The sequence below is a fragment of the Rattus rattus genome, chromosome 11 (assembly GCF_011064425.1).
Source record: "Rattus rattus isolate New Zealand chromosome 11, Rrattus_CSIRO_v1, whole genome shotgun sequence".
Taxonomy (NCBI): Eukaryota; Metazoa; Chordata; class Mammalia; order Rodentia; family Muridae; genus Rattus; species Rattus rattus.
Genome location: NC_046164.1, coordinates 38,187,139 through 38,209,235, shown reverse-complemented (window position 1 = coordinate 38,209,235; position 22,097 = coordinate 38,187,139). Strand labels below are relative to the sequence as shown.

The window sequence follows — 22,097 nt, the reverse complement described above, 5'->3', positions numbered from 1 at the left end:
TATTAACAGTTGTTACTTGGTTCCTATGAAAACACCAGCCAGAAGAAAACATGGTAGTTTAGAGGATGTGACTCCCATCTCAGCCAATCCCTTTGCCAAAGTGTCAATGATGTGCATCCTGTTTTAAAAGTCTCAGGCGCTGCCTAGAGACCGTGTCTATGTTGGCTGTTTAGTCATCTTTCTATCTGCATCGGAGGCATACTTCATAATGAATGGGTTCAGGGACGATCACTTTCAAACTGCAGGTGTTGTATTTTCCTATTTTGCTGGTTTCAGTGTTTGAATGAAACCCAAGACTTCATGGGAGAACTGTTTTTCTTTTTGTAACCTACCACATAAAGGAAACTGCAGGGAGCATATAAATGGTAGCTACAGAGATTATTCTTCTGCATGCAGCAATGAGAAATGTGGTACTTTGTCTCTATGTGTGGATGTACCGACTGCTGACTTTGTAAAGAAAACAGAAACACCTCGGGGCCATACGTAATGATGTCCAACTGTTTACTCTCTTCCCGAGTGGTAAACAGTGCTAAGGTTTCACACCACCCGATGTATTCGGAGTAACTGACAGTATAAACGCTTTGTTACTTTCTCCATTCTGACATTTTTGTCGCTGGCTGCGAGTAAGGGAGGAGGTGAGAATAAGACAAAGGGGGAAAAAAGTTTGCTTCATGAGCCCACCACCTACAGGCACCCTAGCATCTCCTATACGTAGTCATCCATTCAGGCTTTGTTGTGCTCAGCATCTGCATTTCTGGAGATGTTCCGAAGAAAACTATTTTCTGTGGAGGGTGCAAACTTGTTGGTTTAAATTACGTGCCCCTGTTTCCTCAGCCAAGTCATTTAATTATGTGATCATAGCCTCTGCTGTTGCTTCTGAGAAGCAAGCATGGATCTATTTGTTGTTCTTCAAAGGAAGACAACAGTGGGCTTGCAAAGTCTCAGCGAGGGATTTGCAGAAAAATAATGAATGCTTCTGCTACAGCGTGTCACAGGGGAGGCTGGGACAATAGTGATCTTATGCACACTGCTGCTCTTTGCTTGCCGGGCAGCGTGTACATCTGGATTCCTGACAGCTATGCGGGTTCACTAGAGACTTGTGCCATTGTTTCTGTCCCCTCCTAGGCGATGGTGGAGACAGTTAACAATCTCCTTCAGCCACAAGCTCTGAATGCGTGGAGGGACCTGACGACAAGTGATCAACTACGCGCAGCCACCATGTTGCTCGACACTGTGGAGGAGAGTGCTTTCGTGTTAGCCGATAACCTTTTGAAGACCGACATTGTCAGGGAGAATACAGACAATATTCGTAAGTGACCTTTGCTAAGACAGAAGGTCTAGAGTCACTTGTGTAGCAGGAAAAGAAAAAAAAATCTGACACCCCAGTCATGAACCACGTGTCAGTTTGGTGGATAGAGGTTCTTCTATTTTTCAAAGTAGGATAGTTTTCAGTTTAACAAGATCTGAATTCATGCATCTTAATCTCCATAGAGTGTTCAGTATTTGTCCTATTACCTAGAGATTACTTGAATGGAATTTATTTATAGAATCTTTATGTAGGCATGTATTTTGTAGGTTTTTATACTACTTAGTATTTTGACTCCTAATGCAAGGATCATTTGTCTTTTTAGTATGTTTGAGTTATATCGAGTTATATATTGAGTTATATGTATTATTGAGAAACAAGTCATTTGACTGATGATGTTAATGCTTGGAAGTTGTCTCATCCCTTCAAATAAGTATAAATCCGTTTTTATTGTGTTTTAGGATGTGGCTGACAATTTTATTTCAGGAGATTTGATAAAACTGTTTTATGTTTTATTAAATTTGTAGGTAGATCAATATCGATGTGACAGTACATCTCCAGAGTACCAAAGGATTTTTACATAGTTCATGGAATATGGAAAATACTTTGAAAATTTACTTAAAAAGCAAACGCAAAAGTATAAGGACTTGGGTTTGAATTTTAAGAATTAGGCTTGATTATTATACATTTTGAATCCTTTACATACTTTTTGCCTATCTTTAGTTATTTTACTTTTCAAATGAAATGAAAACACTAACTATATACTTTTGAACAAACTGAATTCCTGCAACACGACAAATAGGCCAATACTCTTAGATTCTGACTGTAGAAACAGTTCAGAGGTTAAGGAAGTTCTTGTAGCTTCAACAGACTCCTCACAGAACACTGACGCTTCTATGTTATGAACAGAGTTGGAGGTTGCAAGGCTGAGCACGGAAGGAAACCTAGAAGATCTAAAATTTCCAGAAAACACGGGCCACGGAAGCACTATACAGCTTTCCGCGAACACGTTAAAGCAAAATGGCCGGAATGGTAAGTTGGAGGTGGTTTCTGTACTCAGTGCTTTTAACTTTTCTCTATTTGTTGCCTTGTGGCTTGGAATTGTAAATCCATCCTGCAAGAGGTCTTTACCCCACTTCTCCGTGTGCCTCCTCTGCACTTTCTTTGTCTCCTTTCCCCCTCTTACCTACAAGGATGCCTAGTGTATAGAACTTAACCATGAGGAAAATTCTGCATGACAGACCTCAAATGTGCTGCCCCTGCCTCAGGAGGCCCCGTCATTGATTTTGCAGATCTAACTGATGAAAATTGTGGTGGAAACTTTCCTTATAATTTTTAAGCTATAAGCTTTTAACGTTTTTTAAGGATTTTATAAGTGCATATGTATGTTTTTTTTTGAAAACACATATAGAGAAGTTGACTGGGAGGACGGCTTGGGGAGGATGGAACTGAAGTAGGCAGGTCAGCTCAAGGCACTGCTAAATTGAATTCACTACAAAATAATGTAAATGTAGAAGAAGTAACCCCATGAAGAAAGTATTCCCAGCTTTACCAATCTTAAATAATAATAATAATAATAATAATAATAATAATAATAATAATAATAAAATCCCATTTCTCACAAAGGCAGGAAAAACTTGTTAGATGACATAGAGATGACCTGGGATTGTACTAACTTAATCAGAACTGCTGCTTCTTATAGAGAAAATAGCTTTGGAAATGAATCTTCTTAATGTTATCAACCACTTAAATGTGCTATCATCAGAATAAAATATGATCATGGCATTAGAAATTAGTTAAGAAGAAACGTACAATTCATTATTGTGCTGGTAACTGGACTAGGTCCAACAGGTCTGAGGCAGTGGTGAGATTGTGTACAGCAAAAATATATCCTTGTATCTACTTCCTCTCTGGGTCTGCGAGACCTGCTCCTCACTTCAACTTTATAGCCCACTGAGAAAGGGTCCTTCCCAGACAGAAATCTCAACAGTTCACTTCTAATAACATGAGGAATAAAACCACCCGACAGATGGAGCCCCGCCCCTGGTTATCTTGTGCATCCTGTCTCCTTCGAATCTTTTCTCCCATATTACTTGTGATCCATGCTAAAGTGTTTGAATTATTTTCATCATCCAAAGCATGCATGGTCCTACAGCAGGGTTTTCTTTTCACAGCATCTTCTCTGACATCTGATTTTGTCTTCCTTTTATTGGAATTAGCCTTTATGTTTTACATAAATTATCTTGATTATGGCTTCTCCATCGACTCCTCCCCGATCCATCCTTTTCTGTCTGTCATTACAAAGTAAACAGGCTTCTAAGGGACAATAATAAAATAAAACAAAACAAGATAAAACACAAACTACCACATTCACATAGAACAAAACCAACAACCAGAAGGATGAGAACCTAGGAAAAGGCACCAGAGACCCACTCATTCTCATGCTCAGGAAGCCTATAAGAACTAAGCCTATAAGGAACTAAGCTGGAAGCCATACTATGTATGCAAAGGTAAAAGCAAGAAACAATATACATGTAAAATAAATAAAAATGAAAATAAGATTAAATTAACAGCAATAACATAAAAGCCTTTGGGAAGAAGAAACCCCAATGGTGCCATTGACATTCTTTTCTATTGGCCATTTACTTCTAGGTATGAAACTTAGGAGGAATTTATTTCCCCAATGAGATTCCCTTGGGAAAATAAAAATTTTCATTTGCAAGTCATTATCCATAGGAGATGGCTTCTGCTATAGGGATGGAAGCCCACTTCTTCCAGCTCTGAGACCCATCTGGTGCAGATTCTTGGCAGACCTTGTGCGTGCTGCCTTAGTCATAGCAGTTCCACTTAATGGTTTACGCCATTCCATCTTGTAAGAACCAGAAAGAATGGAGAACACTAACAAAACAAGAACTTCTAAATCAACAGGAACAAAGCCCACAAGACCTCACAGGAGCAATGCTTAATAAAATAAGTGAAGTCTTCAAGCACAGTAAGCTCTATCCTTGATAGGACATTTCGTTCTCTACTGTAATTGATAAGTATTTGGTGAGTTGTTATTATTTGGATTTGGTGTGTTACACATATAGGTAAACATAAGAATCCACTCTTCCAACATGTAGTCTTTATTACGGTCTCTTTGTAAGATTATTACATAGACAATGGCTACAATGAAACATGAGCCTACCACATAGCATAGAAACTTCTGGAACGTCTCTGAGTACAGTAACTGTGCTACTGCAGCCACTGACATCTCTACAGTCTGCATCCTGGGGTTGCTGGTCACTGTCTGGGTCTAAAGTCATCACATCTGATTGGATATGTCTGCCTGGAGTGCTCATGGAACTTGTTTGCAAGGCTAGTTTGAAAAACAAGCCCCTGGACGTGTTCTGTATGTACATCCCCAAGAGTAGGGAATTCCATAAACATATAAATTTTTTTGTATAAGTCATTCATGGTCATACCTCTTTAAACACACACACACACACACACACACACACACACACACACACACTCACAGGCTCCTCATTTGACCCAGCTTTTTCTTTCTCTTTTTTGACCTTGAGATTTAAAGACAGAGTTTCTCTTTCTCATCTTCCCAGTAGCATCTATTTCTTGGTCAACTCTGACTTCATAGTAGAAGTAAGACGTGGGATTTGACTTTTACTATGAAAGTAAATGACAAAAAAGAAAATACAATAAAAGGGGGGAAAAGGTAAATGTTAAAAACTACCAGAACTAGAGAATTATCACAAAAGGTCATAAGGTGGAAGGACTTTGTGACTTTGCGGAAATGATGGCCTCAAAAGAAAATGATTATTGAGTTCTAAGCAAATAAAAACAATTAGTGTCCTTATTTTTAAAAATTGACTTCAGTATAATTAAAACACCATGAAATATATACACTGTGCGTGTTTACTTTAAGAAATTGGACAGTTATATTTAACTTTATAAATATAAATAAATATAAAACAGAAAGAAAACAACCTGGAAACTAAAGGGTTCCTATTACCTCTAAATTTTCTTGGTGTTACTTATTGCTCTTTTCTTGTCTTCTCCTAAAGAAAGATATTTTTTTTTTATTAACTTGAGTATTTCTTATTTACATTTCGAATGTTATTCCCTTTCCTGGTTTCCGGGCCAACATCCCCCTAACCCCTCCCTCTCCCTTCTTTATGGGTGTTCCCTCCCCATCCTCCCCCATTGCAGCCCTCCCCCAACAATCACGTTCACTGGGGGTTCAGTCTTAGCAGGACCCAGGGCTTCCCCTTCCACTGGTGCTCTTACTAGGATATTCATTGCTACCTATGAGGTCAGAGTCCAGGGTCAGTCCATGTATAGTCTTTAGGTAGTGGCTTAGTCCCTGGAATCTCTGGTTGCTCGGCATTGTTGTTCATATGAGTCTCGAGCCCCTTCAAGCCTAAAGAAAGATATTTAGTATTGGTCCATTCTTAGACTTCGTGTTGCTAGAATCACCCAGTATGAACTATTTTCTGCCTAGATTAAGTAATTCCTAAGGTCAAGTTGAGATTCAGTCTTGATTTGCCATTGAATATTTTGGGCTGTATTGATACCTAGTATATTCTATTATTGTGATATATTTATTCTTTTATTTGATTTCTTTCAAGATAGAGGCTAGGATCAATAAAGATTCTGTAAAAAGCCTCATGCAAATTGTTTTCTTTGTGGTAAATGTTCTCACTTAACCAGGAAGGGTCAATATGTATGCAGATTTATAAAAAAATGTCAAAGTGTTTCCATGTCATGGCAAAATTTTCTATTCCCATCTGTAGGGTACAAGGGTTTGAATTGCTTCAAGTCCATATAAACATTAGGATTACATGGGTATAAAACAATACTATAAATGTAGTTTTACCATCTTGTTTCTTTAACTGCTAATTATTCCAATGATCTTTTTTTTTATAAAAATGGTTTTTGTTTTATTCTTCCCTAAATTATCCATTAATATCTTGGGTAATTTTAGGGATCTTCTATTATTTTAATGTTGACCAGCACCAATTTTCTGCATATTCAAGACTCCTATATTCCCTAGACTATGGTTTGTATATTTGTTTTCTTGATGGTATATTTTACCAGGTTCAAAATTTTAACTTTGTGGAAGTTCAATTTTCCATTTTTATGGCTATGGTTTTTGAAGCTATGTACTTAACTTTTCATCCACATATAAAGAGATGATCTTGTATTTTGGTCTGGAATCTTTATGGTTCTAGATTCTGGTTCTGCGTCTAGGAAGCACCTTGATTTTAGTTTCAAGTACACAGTGAGTCAGGCCTTCAGATTCAGAACCAGTGTTTCAAGAAATCCCTTTCCTCATCAGATGTTTGGTACTTTGGTACGAAGCAAATGAATGTTTGGTTTTATGTGTGTGATGTGTATTGTTATATACTATTGAGTGTACAAGCTAACTGGAAATACAGACTCCAGCAGAGTGTAGAAACCAATCTGTTTCTTCCAATTTCTAACTCACATTTGCACTTATTTTAGGAGAGATTAGAGTGGCCTTTGTCCTGTATAACAACCTGGGTCCTTATTTATCTACGGAGAATGCCAGTATGAAGTTGGGCACAGAAGCTATGTCCACGAATCACTCAGTTATCGTCAATTCCCCTGTTATTACAGCAGCAATAAATAAGGAATTCAGTAATAAAGTGTATTTGGCTGATCCTGTGGTATTTACTGTTAAACATATCAAGGTAAGAAAATGGCATGCCATGTCTCATTGTCTATATTATTTATATTTACTATGGATGAATATTAAGTCTATTAATTTTCTTTTAATATTTATTTACTATCTGACATATAATATATATTTAATAAGTCATGTCATGGTTGTTTTCAGAAATATTCATAAATATGCCCAAAAAATAAATAAACCTGGACTTTTTTGAAATGATGTTTTAATTTTTCCATGTAGAAATAATATTACACTTAGATGCAATACATAATACAATATTATATACTCTAAATATGAATCACACAGTTTTTAAAAGAGTTTGAAGTGGACTGTATTGAATCAGAGAGCATTTCATATGCTATTATATAAGCAGTCTTGTCTGTCTAAATACATATTTTTGTACATATACAAATCTTGGAGTTGTAAATGTAAGGTAAAAAAATCATCCTTTTACAATTTTTTTTCCAACAGTTACCTTCTTTACTTTGAAATTTAAAAGCTGATACATTTCCAAAACAGTGTTAGTAACATCATTTTGGTATGAACAGTTTTGGAAAATAGTAATCTCACTTCTAGTCAGACAGAATAAATACCAGGTATTCAATTTTACTTCAAATTGATGAGGGCCACTTAATAGGAAAGTACTGAGCACACCCCTGTAAGGATTTCAACAGAGTATGAGGCTGCACTGTGGGTAGGGAAAGTGCCTACTTCATTTACTCGATTGTAAAATAGTTATTGCCTTTATTGATTTTTTTCCACCATAGCAGTCAGAGGAAAATTTCAACCCTAACTGTTCATTTTGGAGCTATTCCAAGCGCACAATGACAGGTTATTGGTCAACACAAGGCTGTCGACTCCTGACAACGAACAAGACACACACTACGTGCTCCTGTAACCACCTCACCAACTTCGCAGTATTAATGGCACATGTGGAAGTTAAGGTAAGATATGCCATAAAGCAGGAACACAGGCAATCAGGCTTCTAATTCTATTCCTAATTGTACAAGTCAGTTCTTTCCTAATAATTCTAGCCAGAAACTCTGGTGTTTCTGGTACATGCTTTTGGATGGTTCTAATAATTGCTTCTTTCTTTTACTAATACAAAACATAATATCAGAGTTTGTTCAATAAATTTCCCTACAGCCTCTGTGGTTTCAATTTGGACAAGTAAATGTTATACCATAACGTCATGAACAGGGTAAGTGGGACTGGGTTAATGGAAGCTGGGATTAGATACATTGAAGACTTCAGAACTATAGATTAGACTCTGCCAATCTGATTCCTGGAAAAAACCACCAGATGCATGTGATGCACAGAACACAATGGTACAGAGGATTTGGATACTGTAATTCCGGGGAACGGACATCCCATTGTAATCAACAGGCCAGGTAGTTGACAGATTTCACAGTTGGAAACTGGCTAACACTGCTGTACCTGCTTCTTTCTGGCGTGGCAGGGTTTCATACATAGAAGGTTATGAAAAGAGAAAGATTGATTTTTCAATGGAAAAGAAGACCGAGTGGGCTTTAGTGTGTCCTCTAACACAGGAGAATTACCATAGTTGAGAATACTGCAGCTGTAGCAGAAGTGCTAGGCCCAAAAGTTTAGAGGTTGGAGATCTCTATTTTTTTTTTCAAATAAGATATGTTGAGAATGACTAGGAATCATAGTGCCTTGCTTCTCAAAACAAAACAGTTGGCCAGGATCAATATCTGAGCTGATTCTCCCTGTTGATTGAAATCAATAATTATTGAGAAAGGAGATCTATCTTACATTGTTTATGTGACTGAAAAAAAAACAATTTGTTTTTTGACAAAATATCCAGTGAAAAGAATACTTTTTCTGTGCATGATAATCATAAACTAAATGAATATTTTACATCTTATAATTTTCATCAAATATTTTATGCATTAAATATAATAAAATATGTATGTTACTTATTAAAATTACTAATCTCATATAAATTTTATTATGGTATATCATCTTTGCTTTTAATATTTTAGAGTTTTGTTTACTTCCATTTTATGTGGTCAGATTTTTGACTGTGTGTATGTCTGTGGCACATGTGTGCAGAGCCCACAGAGGCCATATGAAGTCTTAAAAATCCTTTAGAACTGGAGTTCTTTTGCATGTGGGTGCTGGGAATTGAACATTAGTTATCTAAGAGAGCTTTAGGTGCTCTTAACCACTGAGCCTTTCTACACACACGCACACACACACACACGCACACACACGCACACGCACACACACACACATAATGTATGAGATTGGCATATAATCTAATACAGTTAATTATAATAATAATAATATCAGTTTTCTTTGTTAGGGTAGGATACACATTATGTCAACATTTAAACCTTTGCTTTCCTAGCATATCACATTAGAGTGCCCAGTAATAATTTTTAATAGACACTGAATTTTTAAAAACATGAGTACTTAAAATTTAAATTGGCTTTGACAACGACTGAATGTTCTTTCATAAATTTTTATAATATTTTCCTATTATATCATAGTTACTTAGCTATACAACTTGAAGAGGGATAGATGATATATTTTAAGGCAAATTACTTTGTGGGTTGAATTCAATTTAAAATGATACATATTTTTATCCAATTTAACTGTTTAATTCAGGACAGCTTTGTTGATATATAATATAATACAATAAAGCACCAAATAAATGCTGCCATCAAGAAATGTACAATTTTTCATAGAGAAAGCAAGCACATGTAGCTTCGTCATAGTACACAAGAGAATAGAGTGAGCTTTTTGTAGTGTTACATGGAAATATTGAATATATAAAGTCAGAGAATTGTTCTAGATTAGATTTATTAGGTTATAAGATTTCTATTAAGAAATTAATGAATTAACTGGGAAAGTTGTAAAGAATAACCCAATTTGGGAAGACATAGGAGCAAAATCACAAGGAAGTTAAATATGAGGTTTGAGAATGGGATATACATGTAAAATTATTGCACTGTGTATACAGCATGGCTGCCCAGCATCTGAAGACGAAGAATTCAGTATGGATGTGGCTAAGTTCAATGAACTTAACATCTATACACAAGGAGTAGAGTCTGAACATAAACTACACTGCCTATCAGTCTCAATGTTTATATGTGATACATAAAGTTGGCAGATGAAATCCAAACTGATTTAAAAATATCTAACAGTCACAACAAGGGGGGGACCCAGAACCTGAACTCAGAATTCTTAGAACTACCTGCGTTCTACTGCAGTGTGACACTGTGAGGTGTGTCACGCAATGGCAGCCAGTCATCTACTTTATCCTTTCAAAGTATGAGACCTCAATTAGCGTTATAGGGTTTCACAGTATACATGTAGAATGAGTCTACAAGCAGTTTGAGCACTGCTACCTTTCTAGAAAGTGAGGGCAGTGGAAGGCTTTCTATTTAACACAGATGCTCCATGATACGAGATGTAGAAAATGTGAGACTGTCGACCCAGTGGCACATGGTTCAGTAGTGCTAGCAAAAGAAGTCTATCACCATGGGAGGTGCAAGGAAAAGCTAGACTTAGAACATAAAAGAACACATCAACTTTGTCACCTTAGTTAAAGAGATGAATTGCAAATACATACTTGTGACGTTTCAACTCCATGACGTCAGTAAGCATGGAACAACTATTATTGTTCAGTACATTTTAGAAATTAAGAACTCTGGCAGAAGGTTTACATACCTTATGCCGATGACTCAAGTAATTTCCTGCTGCACAGATTTTTTTTGTAGAATTTAGAAAAAGACGGTACAGGTATTCCTTGAAGAAGACTGCATCTATGTCCAGCTGCTAACAGAAAAATAAAATTACTCTTGCTGTTTCAACACAGTTCAGACTCTGGTCTTCAAGGGACTGCAAGGCTTATTTTGTGGAAGCATTTCAAACTGATTGAGTTCAGCAAGATTGGCCACATTGACAAATGATAGATTTAATTCTGGAATGTGTTAGTCGGGCTCTTGGATCCTACATTTCAACCAGGCAAGGCATTAAATTCTGAAAAATGGTTCAAATCTACGCAACAACAAAATACCATTTTTGGGGGTTCAGTTCATTTCCTAATAGCTCCTCTCCAATCCATTTTAAAAGGATCATGACTGGGACCACTATTGCGTGTCAACAAGAGACAAAATAAATGGGAATCGATACTTTCCTTCAGCAATCACTCCTGCAGAACGTTTCACGTGTGTCTAGAATCACAGTCTCCAGTAATTACCACAGTCAGCTCTATTTTGATCCCAGAACATAAGTTTGGCACTTTAGTGATTGGAGAAGAACTGAAAATACTGGGCCTAGTCATCACTAGAATCCTAAAATGAAATACATGAACACATTTGCATTAGGCTTCCATTGAAATAGAATAATAATTTATTTGTACATGATGAGAGATACAGCAACCAGTTAGAACACATGTATTTATACATGCTAGTTACTCCCGTTTAATGTTTCAGTAAAGTTGATCTACATGGAAGAATATTATATTATATTATATTAAATTATTATATTCTTTGACAATTTTTTAAAGAAAGAATTGACAGGATAGTTTTGATCCTTACTGATATCAAATCTTGATATTTATTTTCATTCTGGGATTCTACTGCGGGCCAAACAGTCCTTATTCATGTCTGTCTGCTTAGCTATCTATCTGAGCTCTGTCCATTGGTTTCATCTATGAGTTCTTCCTACTCTTAGTGACACTTGTTTTCTTTTTTGTTGGTTTTCCACATTTTGAGGACCATAGTAAGATAGTCATCATAAAGTTATTGCTGTACCTTGTAATGTAGTACATGTTCTCTATGAATGTAACTTCTCAATTCCCACTTGCTTTTTGTATTACAAAACTCTAGTGATTATGCTTCTAATTCTGGCCTTCAAGGCCTTACTTTTTTTTCTCTTCTTGAGGAGCTTGAGGATAAACAGAAAGGCAAGGAAGTGAGGCTACGGTGATGAATGTGATGCTGATTATTGAGGCCTACCCTTTGATGTAGAGATGTAGAGGAAGAAGATGTAGATTTGCGTCTAGAGAGGGCTTTATCAATGAGACATCCTGAACTCTAGGAAGAATCTAATGTGGTTAGATAGGTGATGTGTAGAGAATGAGTTGGCCATATTTTTGTAACATTTTCTTTACTTGCCCTGAGTATAATACTTTCTTTCTCTTTCTCTTTCTCTTTCTTTCTTTCTTTCTTTCTTTCTTTCTTTCTTTCTTTCTTTCTTTCTTTCTTTCTTTCTTTCTTCCTTTCTTTCTTCTTTCTTTCTTCTTTCTTCCTTCCTTCCTTCCTTCCTTCCTTCCTTTTTTTGGCATCTGGCTTTACTTAGCTTCCTTTTCTGGTTGTTCCTCACCTGTATGCCCTCTCATTGTCACTCAAGTCAAAAGCAGTGTACTAAATCATTTCTTTTCTCCCTAGCTGATCTTGTGTAGTCATACGATTTTAAGCATCAGTTACCAATTGCTAGGTTTCAATGTTCATTTCTAGACACACAGATCGAACCAGTGGCTACAAATCTACAGTCACGTAACTACAAATATTTCTTGATTTGGGCTGGAATCAAGTCCCAATTCTGCCATTGTAAGTTAAAATGCCATAAGTCATAAATGGGTTCTATACATGGAACATACCAAAGTTTTAATCTCAGCCTAGTAAGTTTAGATGCTCTTGGTACACATATATTGTACTGAAATTGTATAAAATCACCCTCCCAAGGCCTATTTTAGATGGACATGCAGTCTGTCATATAATTCTTTGAATACTGTAGAGAAAGTGTAAAATGGAATTGTTTCATGTGCTAGGAGACAGAAGTGGGCATTTTGAAGATATGATGGTTTATGAATACAAAACATGATTTACAAAACAGCTGGCAATAAAGTGCATGGAAAAGTACAAGTTGATTACTTTCTCGAAAACATGGCTGACAATATGTAGCTTACTTACTACCCAGTCCCTTTATGCTACATGGTAGACCAGGGTACATTGAAGTTCAGATTGGAAGGGTGGTTTTATTACCAATCAAATTCTGGTTTTTGTACCATCCTATTCAAACTATTCTAGGTTAAGCCATTATCAATCAAACTATCATAAATTGAGTAAAATCTATATTTAGCCTTATGTAACACGTATCACAATTCTCCCACAAAGTTCTCTCCCTCCATTTTATTAAATGGCTATGTTGCCTTGCCAGGAGTAACATTCCATTACCACATATCTGCTTTGATTTGCTTCTTTTTTCTGATGGTGCATATTAGTCCAATTAACACACTTTGGACAACAGAGAGCCTGATCTCAGCATCTGCTTGCTATCCTCTAGCTTCCAGCCCCTGGGATCTCCTTGCTAAGTTTTGGCTAATGCCCCCTTAGCTAGTTTCTTCTCTGCTTGTCTCTCTGAATTCTGTTCTCAGAATAGTTGCCAAAGGGATACTTCAATGATCTGTTAGACCACATCACTGCTCAAAAAAAGCAATTCTGTAAACCTGTGAAGATGCAGTCTAGGTCAAGCTCCAAAGACTCCTTATCTTATTGAAAACAAATTCACAAATGATGACTTCTATTAGCAACTTGCGACCTCTCCTCTTAACTGTCCTTCCCATGCGTCACATTGTGTGAGACTTTCCCAAACATATCAGATGTGCTGGAGTCACAGAGGAAAGCTTTGGTCTTTCCACCCAGCACAATAAGGTCTTCTGTTTACACAGAGCTACCTTCCTTATGCTCTTTGTTTCAAATTTCCCATTACCTCCATGTGTATGAGATACACTGGGAAGTAAGATAAGCCAGGCATCTTGCCTTAAGAAATTTATAGTTTATCAAGGGAGAGATGTGATAAAGTTTTGTTGAATACAATGCTGAGAAAGATTTTAGAAATGTCTACTTAGGCAGTCAGTAGAAGGAGGAAAGTACTTCTAACCCTACAGTTTAATATTTGTAAGAAAATTAAGTATGTATGTTGAAAATTTTGTTTGTTTCCACTGCCATTTTTCTATAAAGTAAGAGCTAATGGAATAAAGTAGATTTTGCTTTATTTAAAATTTTAAGTTGTCCAGTTTTGCTTATTTTTTCTAAATTGGCGATTTAATACCAAAAATCTAAGTAAAAGTAAGTAATAATTATTCAGGGCCTCATTGAAAATCTCAAATTGGGTGGTAGAAAAAGTAAATAGATTTTTAAATTACATTTACTGATTAGGTATTACTCAGTGAATTCTCCTTTAAAGTACAACTTTAATGGAAAATATACCACGAATACATATTAATAAGTTGATTAGATGCACAGTATTTGCAAACAATGCCACGTGAACTGCTTATAATTATGCTGGGGAAGTTTTTACTGAAGAAATATTAGAGTTCTACAACTTCAATTTCCTCTCTACTATTAGATTTATCTGTGCTATAACAGCAGTGATACTGGGTATCTCATAGTCTATAAATAAGCATCATCATACTTACCAGACATCTTTTTCTCTGTTTCCCACCTGTAAGTACTCATATTCATATACTGATTTGTTACATTTTTGATTTGTTATATTTTTTAATATGCCTTTCCCTCTCTCACTTACATTTTTTGTAAGTTTATCATTTGACATTTCAAATGCATTAAAAAAAAACTTCACTCCTAGTTTGTTTGCTTGTTTTGTACAAAAATGATTTCTTTAATACAGGGAAAATAAATGTAAGGTTTGTTTTAGTTATTTGTGAAATACTGAAATGAAACCATAACTAATCTTAATTTGAAAAAAGCTAAAGCATCAAGCAAAAGATGAGAATAAAAATAACCTGAAATCCTTCTATTTGTTTTTTTAGGCATGCATTCTTGTGTGGATTAACCTTGCTCTTTGCCTCTTTTTAAATTTGGAAATAGTTGTTGTTTTTAATACTTTTAAATAATTCTTTGAAAATTCCTTCATGTCTACAATGCCTTTTGACCATATTCATCAAACATTCCATGTCCTAACTTCTCTCAGACCGCCATGCTCCGTCCCTTCCCAACTTCATGTCCTCTTTCTGTCGAGCCCACTGTGTACAATGTGCTGCCCACATACTGTACAAGTAGAAGGCTATTAACTAGAGCATGGTCAACCTACCAGAGGCCAAACCCTTTAAAAAGCTGCTGTCCTTTCTAAGGAGTCATCGGCTAAAATAGCTCTTCAACTATGAGTGGGGACCTAAGCCACTTCCTTTCCCACGCTGAAATTAAGACTGTCTTGATCTTCAGGTCTTAGGTAAGCAACCTCAGCCATGGTAGGCTCATCAGTGCAGTGGTCCTGCATGTCCAGAAGACATTGTTCCCCTCTAGTCCTTCCCAACCTTAAGCTCTAAAGGTTTCTCAGCCCTTTCTCCTGTGACAGTTTCTGACCATTAGAAGGACACAAGGGGAGATATATACACTCTGTGGCTGAGCACCCCACAGATACTTATTTTTTGCTTTTTGTTTTCATCTGTTATGAACTTCTGCATCAATCATTATCCTCGTCACAAGAGTCTTCTCTGGTAGTAACTGAGAGATTCACTAATCGGTGGGTAAATAGACACACCTTTAGAGGAAAGCTTACAACTATTATTATGAAAATAATATTAGGTCCACCCTTGGGACATTAGAGCTTTCCAGTCATGAGTTACTGGCTACATTTATAGTACTAAGAAAATACTTCTTCCTAGGAAGCAGGCTTCAAATCCAGTTCGAAAGCATGGTCTCCATAACGTTTGCCTCACCCTTACACCCATGAGGATACATTTCTATTCTTCGTGGTTCTGTAGTTCACAGGGTTTATAGCTGAATAGTTTAGTGACTTTTCCTCCAAGCAGACTGCGTAGTCACTTTAGTAGTATCAGGTTAGCCTTCAGAGAGAAAACTTTCTGGTCAGGATCCATAGGTTTCTCCATGTTCTGTCACCAGTGTATCTGGTGTCTTTGCAATAAGGTCATACCATAAAGTTATGGTGGGTGACCAAACTATTGTTTGTAATGCTTCACTAATGTTAGCATTTCCTGGCCTACATTTTTGGAAATCTCTACAGTCATTCAAATGTAAAGATTTTAGGCTTGGCATATAATCAGAACTTAATAAACTATCTCCATTTTCATGCATTTTCAAAAATATGTTATACATGTTTTCTTATACTTAGGTCTTGACTTGACCACCTTTTGGGGACTGTGAGTTCTTCTGCTATGGATCATCTTTTGCTCTTTTGGGCAACCTATTTTCTTGTGCACATAAAAAACAATCTGACTAAATGGCTAGAATCCATTACAGGGGAAGCCATACTGGCTGCGGCTGATCTGAGGATCAACCTAAAGGCTTTCTGTTTGATTTTTGTCTTCATCTCTGTTTTTAGGATGGTTTGTTAGACTAATAATACTGGTGCTATGAGGAACTTTCCTTTAATTAGGGACCACAAGTCATCAACTGCTGTTCATAATTTTCTTTCAATAGTCAATTAGAGTGACATTTAAAAAGTCTCTCATCTACTTATAACTTTCCCAAATTGCTACCCTGTACCCCAAGTTGGCAACGCAGCTGCAGCTGGTTAACTGCTCTAGGGTCTCTGCTTCTGTTGTCTACAAAAATATGTCATTGTCTCTTGTTTAGACACAAAAATAATCATTATACAAACTGACGGACTGTAATTTTATACAAAGCAGAAATAGCATTTGTAGTATATTAGGACTTCTCCATTAACCTTAAAAGTGAAAAATTAAAGAAATCATATTGAACGTAGAATCATGATTAGTAGAGGTTGGGAAGGATATAAACTAAATCCAATCTGTTTCAAACTAATTGAATTAACATTTATGCTGTGGTTTTGTTCAAAAACCTAACAAATGCTTTAGAATAGATTATGAACATTTATATTTCTAGATACTTTCTCTTCCAAGTTTTTAATATCTAGTAATAAAATGGCCATATCCTCTCATATCAATTCAACCTGACATTTATTTTCATAATCTATAAATATTTCCATACTAATTTGGTTATTGTATATTTTCCACAAATTTATGATACTGTCTCACCTTAATTCTGATTTCTGCCTCCATAGCTGATAGCCTCAAAAAAATATAGACCTATCATAAAAACAAAAAAACAAAACAACAAAAAAACAAAAAAAAAAAACCCAACAACAGAAAGGAAAATCACTGTGCCTATTGCTCTTAATGTATCAACCCATTTAAAGCAATCACAACCTGGAAGCATTTATTTATGTACTGATTTTAAAATTGAAACTTTATATTATTATTAAGTTTTATTGTTGTGATGTGCATGGCTGTATAAAAATGCATATGCTCTAACAGTTTGGAAGACACCCCACAGCACTAAGTTTGCCCCTTCTGCACATGGGTTATAGGAATGGAACACAGGTCTTCATGCTTGCTAAGCAAGACCTTAACTGTGTCACTTGTGTCAAATTTTAAATCCCATTCCAGGGCATCTGTGTGCCAAACATTAGACATTGAGTTTTTTCATGAAGTCATTATTCGTAATAGCTGGGTAGTACTCCATTGTGTAAATGTATCCCATTTTCTGTATCCATTCCTCTGTTGAAGGGCATCTGGGTCCTTTTCAGGTTTTGGCTATTATAAGTAAGGCTGCTATGAACATAGTGGAGCATGTGCCCTTGTTATATGTGGGAGCATCTTTTGGGTATATGCCCAGGAGTGGTATAGCTGGGACTTCAGGTAGTACTGTGTCCAATTTTCTGAGGAACCTCCAGACTGATTTCCAGAGTGGTTGTACCAGCTTGCAATCCCACCAACAATGGAGGAGTGTTCCTCTTTCTCCACAACATCTGTTGTCACCTATGTTTTTGATCTTAGTCATTCTGACTGTTGTGAGGCAGAATCTCAGGGTTGTTTTGATTTGAATTTCCCTGATGTCTAAGGATGTTGAAATTTCTTTAGGTGCTTCTCAGGCATTCAATATTCCTCAGTTGAGAATTATCTCTTTAGGTCTGTACCCCATTTTTAATAGGGTTATTTGGCTCTCTGGAGTCTAATTTCTTGAGGTCTTTGTATATATTGGCTGTTAGTCCTCTATCAGATGTAGGATTGGTAAAGATCTTTTCCCAATCTGTTGGTTGTCATTTTGTCCTAACCACAGTGTCCTTTGCCTTACAGAAGCTTTGCAGTTTTATGAGATCCCATTTGTCCATTCTTGATCTTAGAGCATAAGCCATTGGTGTTTTGTTCAGGAAATTTTCCCTAGTGCCCATGTGTTCGAGATTCTTACCCACTTTTCTTCTATTAGTTTGAACGTATTTGGTTTGATGTGGAGGTCCTTGATCCACTTGAACTTGAGCATTGTACAGGACAATAAGAATGGATCAATTTGCAATCTTCTACATGCTGGTTCGGTTTGCAAAAATCTTATTGAGTACTTTGACATTGATATTCATAAGGAAAATTGTTCTGAAGTTCTCTTTCTTTGTTGAATCTTTGTGTGGTTTAGGTATAAGTGTAATTGTGGCTTCATGGAAAGAATTGGGTAGTGTTCCTTCTGTTTCTATTTCATGAAATAGTTTGGAGAGTATTAGTATTAGGTATTCTATGAAGATCTGAGAGACTTCAGCCTTAAAGGAACTTGAAAATATCATCCTGAGCAAGGTAGCCCAATGACAAAAGAACACACATGGTGTGCACTTACTCATAAGCGGATATTAGCCCCAAAGTTCAGAATACCCAAGGTATAATTCACAGACAACATGAAGGTCAAGAAGAAGGATGGGCAAAGAAGAGAGAATGAAGAAACTCACAGGAGGAAATATGTTGACAAAGATTGGAGCAGAGACTGAAAGTCCATTCAGAGATTGCTCCACATGGGGATCGATCCCATATACAGCCAGCAAACCCAGACAATATTGCTAATGCCAAGAAGTGCATGCTGACAGGAGCCTGATACAGCTGTCTGCTGAGAGACTTTGCCAGAATATGACAAATATAGAGGCAGATGCTCGAAGCCAACCATTGAACTGAGAACAGGGTCCCCAATGGAGGAGTTAGAGAAAGGATTGAAGTAGCTGAATCACTTTGCAACTCCATAAGAACAATACCAACCAACCAGACACCCCAGAGTTCCTAGGGACTAAACCATCATCCCAAGAGCTATGGCTCCATCCACATATGTAGCACAGGACGGTCTTGTTGGGCATCAATGGGAGAAGAAGCTCTTGATCCTGTCCAGGCTTGATGCCCCAGTGTAGGGAGGGTAATTTTAGGGGACGGAGGTGGGAGGGAGTGGGTGAGTGGGTGGGTGAGGAAGCACCCTCATAGATGCTGGGGTGGGTGGGATAGAGGATTTCTTGAGAGAACCGGGAAATTGAATAACATTTAAAATGTAAATAAAAAGTGCAATTCAATAAAAGAGCATGAGTTTTTCTAAGCTACAAGAATACATGAGTCAACTTTGTAGTATGATGTCTGATTTTCTAAAAGGACTGTTTCCCTTCTTTCAAGTGCAAAGATAAAAATTACATTATTAATTTAGTAAGTGTGCTGCATTAGTGGAAAATAAAATGTTTGGTGTGTAATGCTAAGTTGCACACTGACACTCCTCAAACTATTTTCCCTACTTAGCTAGACTGTATGACAAGATGAAGGTGGATGTGGAAAATCATGGTTCACATGTAGTACTTAAATATATTTATTTAAGACAAAACACTAGATAACTTACACGTTTAATGTTTCTCAAATATGTAAAGTTTCATGAAATAAGGTTTCAAAATGTAAAACTTTAGATTATCAACATTAGGAACTGTATCTTTAAATTGGGCAATCTTTTAAAACAAAGAATTACGCTTGCTTTTTCTTAGGGTACATAATTTTGTACTGCATTTCCTATTTACCTTTGGCACACTGTAGACTGTTGTTTGGTTAATACTTTGTGTCTTACCTGTATATCAGACGAGTCAGGAATCTGATGTCTAAGAAACATTGTTCTGTATTCTTGTGCTGTAGCAGAGAGGAGCCAACATGTGTGGAAATAATCTTGTGCTGACAATGGAGAAAAGTTGTACAGTTTACTGGCGTCCATGAGGATGCAGGGCCTACATCTTTTTTGAGATCATTTCCTTTAAAGATGGAGCTTTGGTTTTTCAAATCTGTCCTTCATGAAATTCTGGACTTCTAATGTTTAGAATTGAGATGAGAAAACAAAATTTACATTTTTAAAAAATTATTTTCTCTCTGATATTTTATAGACCTTTTATAGAAATGGTAAATAACAATCTTTTTTTCTAGTTAAATTAAAATTTTCCCAAATCTTCCCACATATATGCATGCTCCTTTTTGCTGTGTTACTAGATTTTTGCAAGTAAATAGCTGACATCATAATATCCCATTCTTAAATCCTTTGGTAAATATATTAAATTTTCTTCTGCTGAAAAATATGTTAATGCAGATATATTATCTACTGTATAATTCATCTATAAAATTCTCACATTCTCACAGTAGAAGTATTGGGTTTTGTTCTATTGTTGTTTTTTTTTTTCTCCTGAGGAGGAAGTGCTCATGCTTTACATGTTATTTTAATCTACTCTGCCTTTTTATTTCACTTTACTCTTCATCCTTGTTTTCTTCATGCCTGAAAGAGTCATTTAATAGAGTCCATGTTCTGTTTTTGGTTCAATATTTCAAAGTCAAATTTTCTCAGGACCCTGACTCATGGCAAGAATTCAACACAATAGATACTGCAGACAATAGTATACCCAGAATATTCTTTATTAGTATTATTATGACTGATCAATTAAATTTATGGTGTATGAAATTGTTGAAACCATACAGTATGTGAGAATATCGAACTTTTTTGGAATTAAGAAGAATCCATGGAAATATATTTAAAAACATTCCTCGTCACTTCCTTCTAAGATGAAGTCCTTTTTTTTTTTTAATGAGGTGCATACTCTTTTATTTGTTTTACAGATACTTGATTTAAGTCATTTTGACTAAAAAGAGCTTTGAGTCTGTATCATAAATGGATAAGTAATCATCAAGATTAGCATTTTGTAAGAATCATGTTAAAGTGGCAGTTGAAGCTGCTACTTGATTTCCAGTCCTAGGTTATAGATACATTTTTAATAAAAAAATTGCTGTGCTCTTCTTGTACACCGTGAGCCTGAATTTAGACTCTAGAGCAACAACTTTTAGTCTAGATCACCTTACGTTTACAAGCATGGCTTACAAGCAACTAGTGGTGCCCTTACAATTGTATGGGGAAATGTTTTATAAGACAAAGTCATTAACTGTGGATATTCTCATAGGTAGGTGATCAAGCAAGGGCTCCAGCTGTCAGAAGGATCCACAGTCTGATTCCGACTGTGGTGATAAGGAAGTCCGCCCCTTCTGTAGTGTCAGCTCTAGTGTGATTATTCCATGGCGTTGCAGCAACATTGTCATTACCCTTGTTTCTGAAACTTATGATTCAAGGAAATAGGAATAAGAATGAAAGATAAAAGGCATAGAGTAAGGATCTTGGTGTTTAGGAAAATGCTTTTGTCATCTGAGGGAAGTCATCTCGAGCATTCCTCTTCGCATTATCAGATTCAGTAATGCAAATAAAATTTACTTCTAAAATTCCCTTAGGAAAGTTTTTAGGTACTAAATAGCAAAACATACTATGATTTTTGACATTAATTATTAAATTTTCTGAAAATATCAATTTTTGATTTACTATCCACCAGTTTTTTTTTTTTTTTTTCGGAGCTGGGGACCGAACCCAGGGCCTTGCGCTTCCTAGGCAAGCGCTCTAACCACTGAGCTAAATCCCCAACCCCTCTTTTTGATTCTGTATTTGCAATAAGTTCTTGATTCTGGAAGGAGTTAACTATCAAGGCGTAGGTACTTAACCTAGTTTCTCAGTAAATACATAATCCAGTTTTGTTCAAGTTGCTTTCCCAGGAAGAGATGTTTAGACCAGAATGCTGATGTGTGTTGAGAAGAACAGATTATTTTATTCACAATGAAATTATCAGACTATATACTTGAGGCAAGATGTTATCACAACTGCAAATAGCTGTTACACTTACCAAAACATTAGGTACAAGAACACTGTGAATCCTTTTAAGGTCAGCACCAATATATTTATGCTCAGTCATAAATCA

At 36.3% G+C, this 22,097-nt stretch overlaps 1 protein-coding gene across 20 annotated transcripts in view; it reads left to right on the top strand.

Annotated features, from left to right (window-relative positions):
* The window catches only part of Adgrl3 (adhesion G protein-coupled receptor L3), a 492,285-nt gene that overhangs the window by 356,856 nt on the left and 113,332 nt on the right, over positions 1–22,097 (top strand). For all 20 annotated transcript variants that reach the window (XM_032916815.1, XM_032916807.1, XM_032916818.1 and 17 more), the window contains 4 exons: positions 1,126–1,309; positions 2,216–2,338; positions 6,812–7,020; positions 7,769–7,945. In XM_032916815.1, the coding sequence (XP_032772706.1) occupies positions 1,126–1,309; positions 2,216–2,338; positions 6,812–7,020; positions 7,769–7,945 (693 nt within the window). The remainder of the gene's footprint in view (positions 1–1,125; positions 1,310–2,215; positions 2,339–6,811; positions 7,021–7,768; positions 7,946–22,097) is intronic.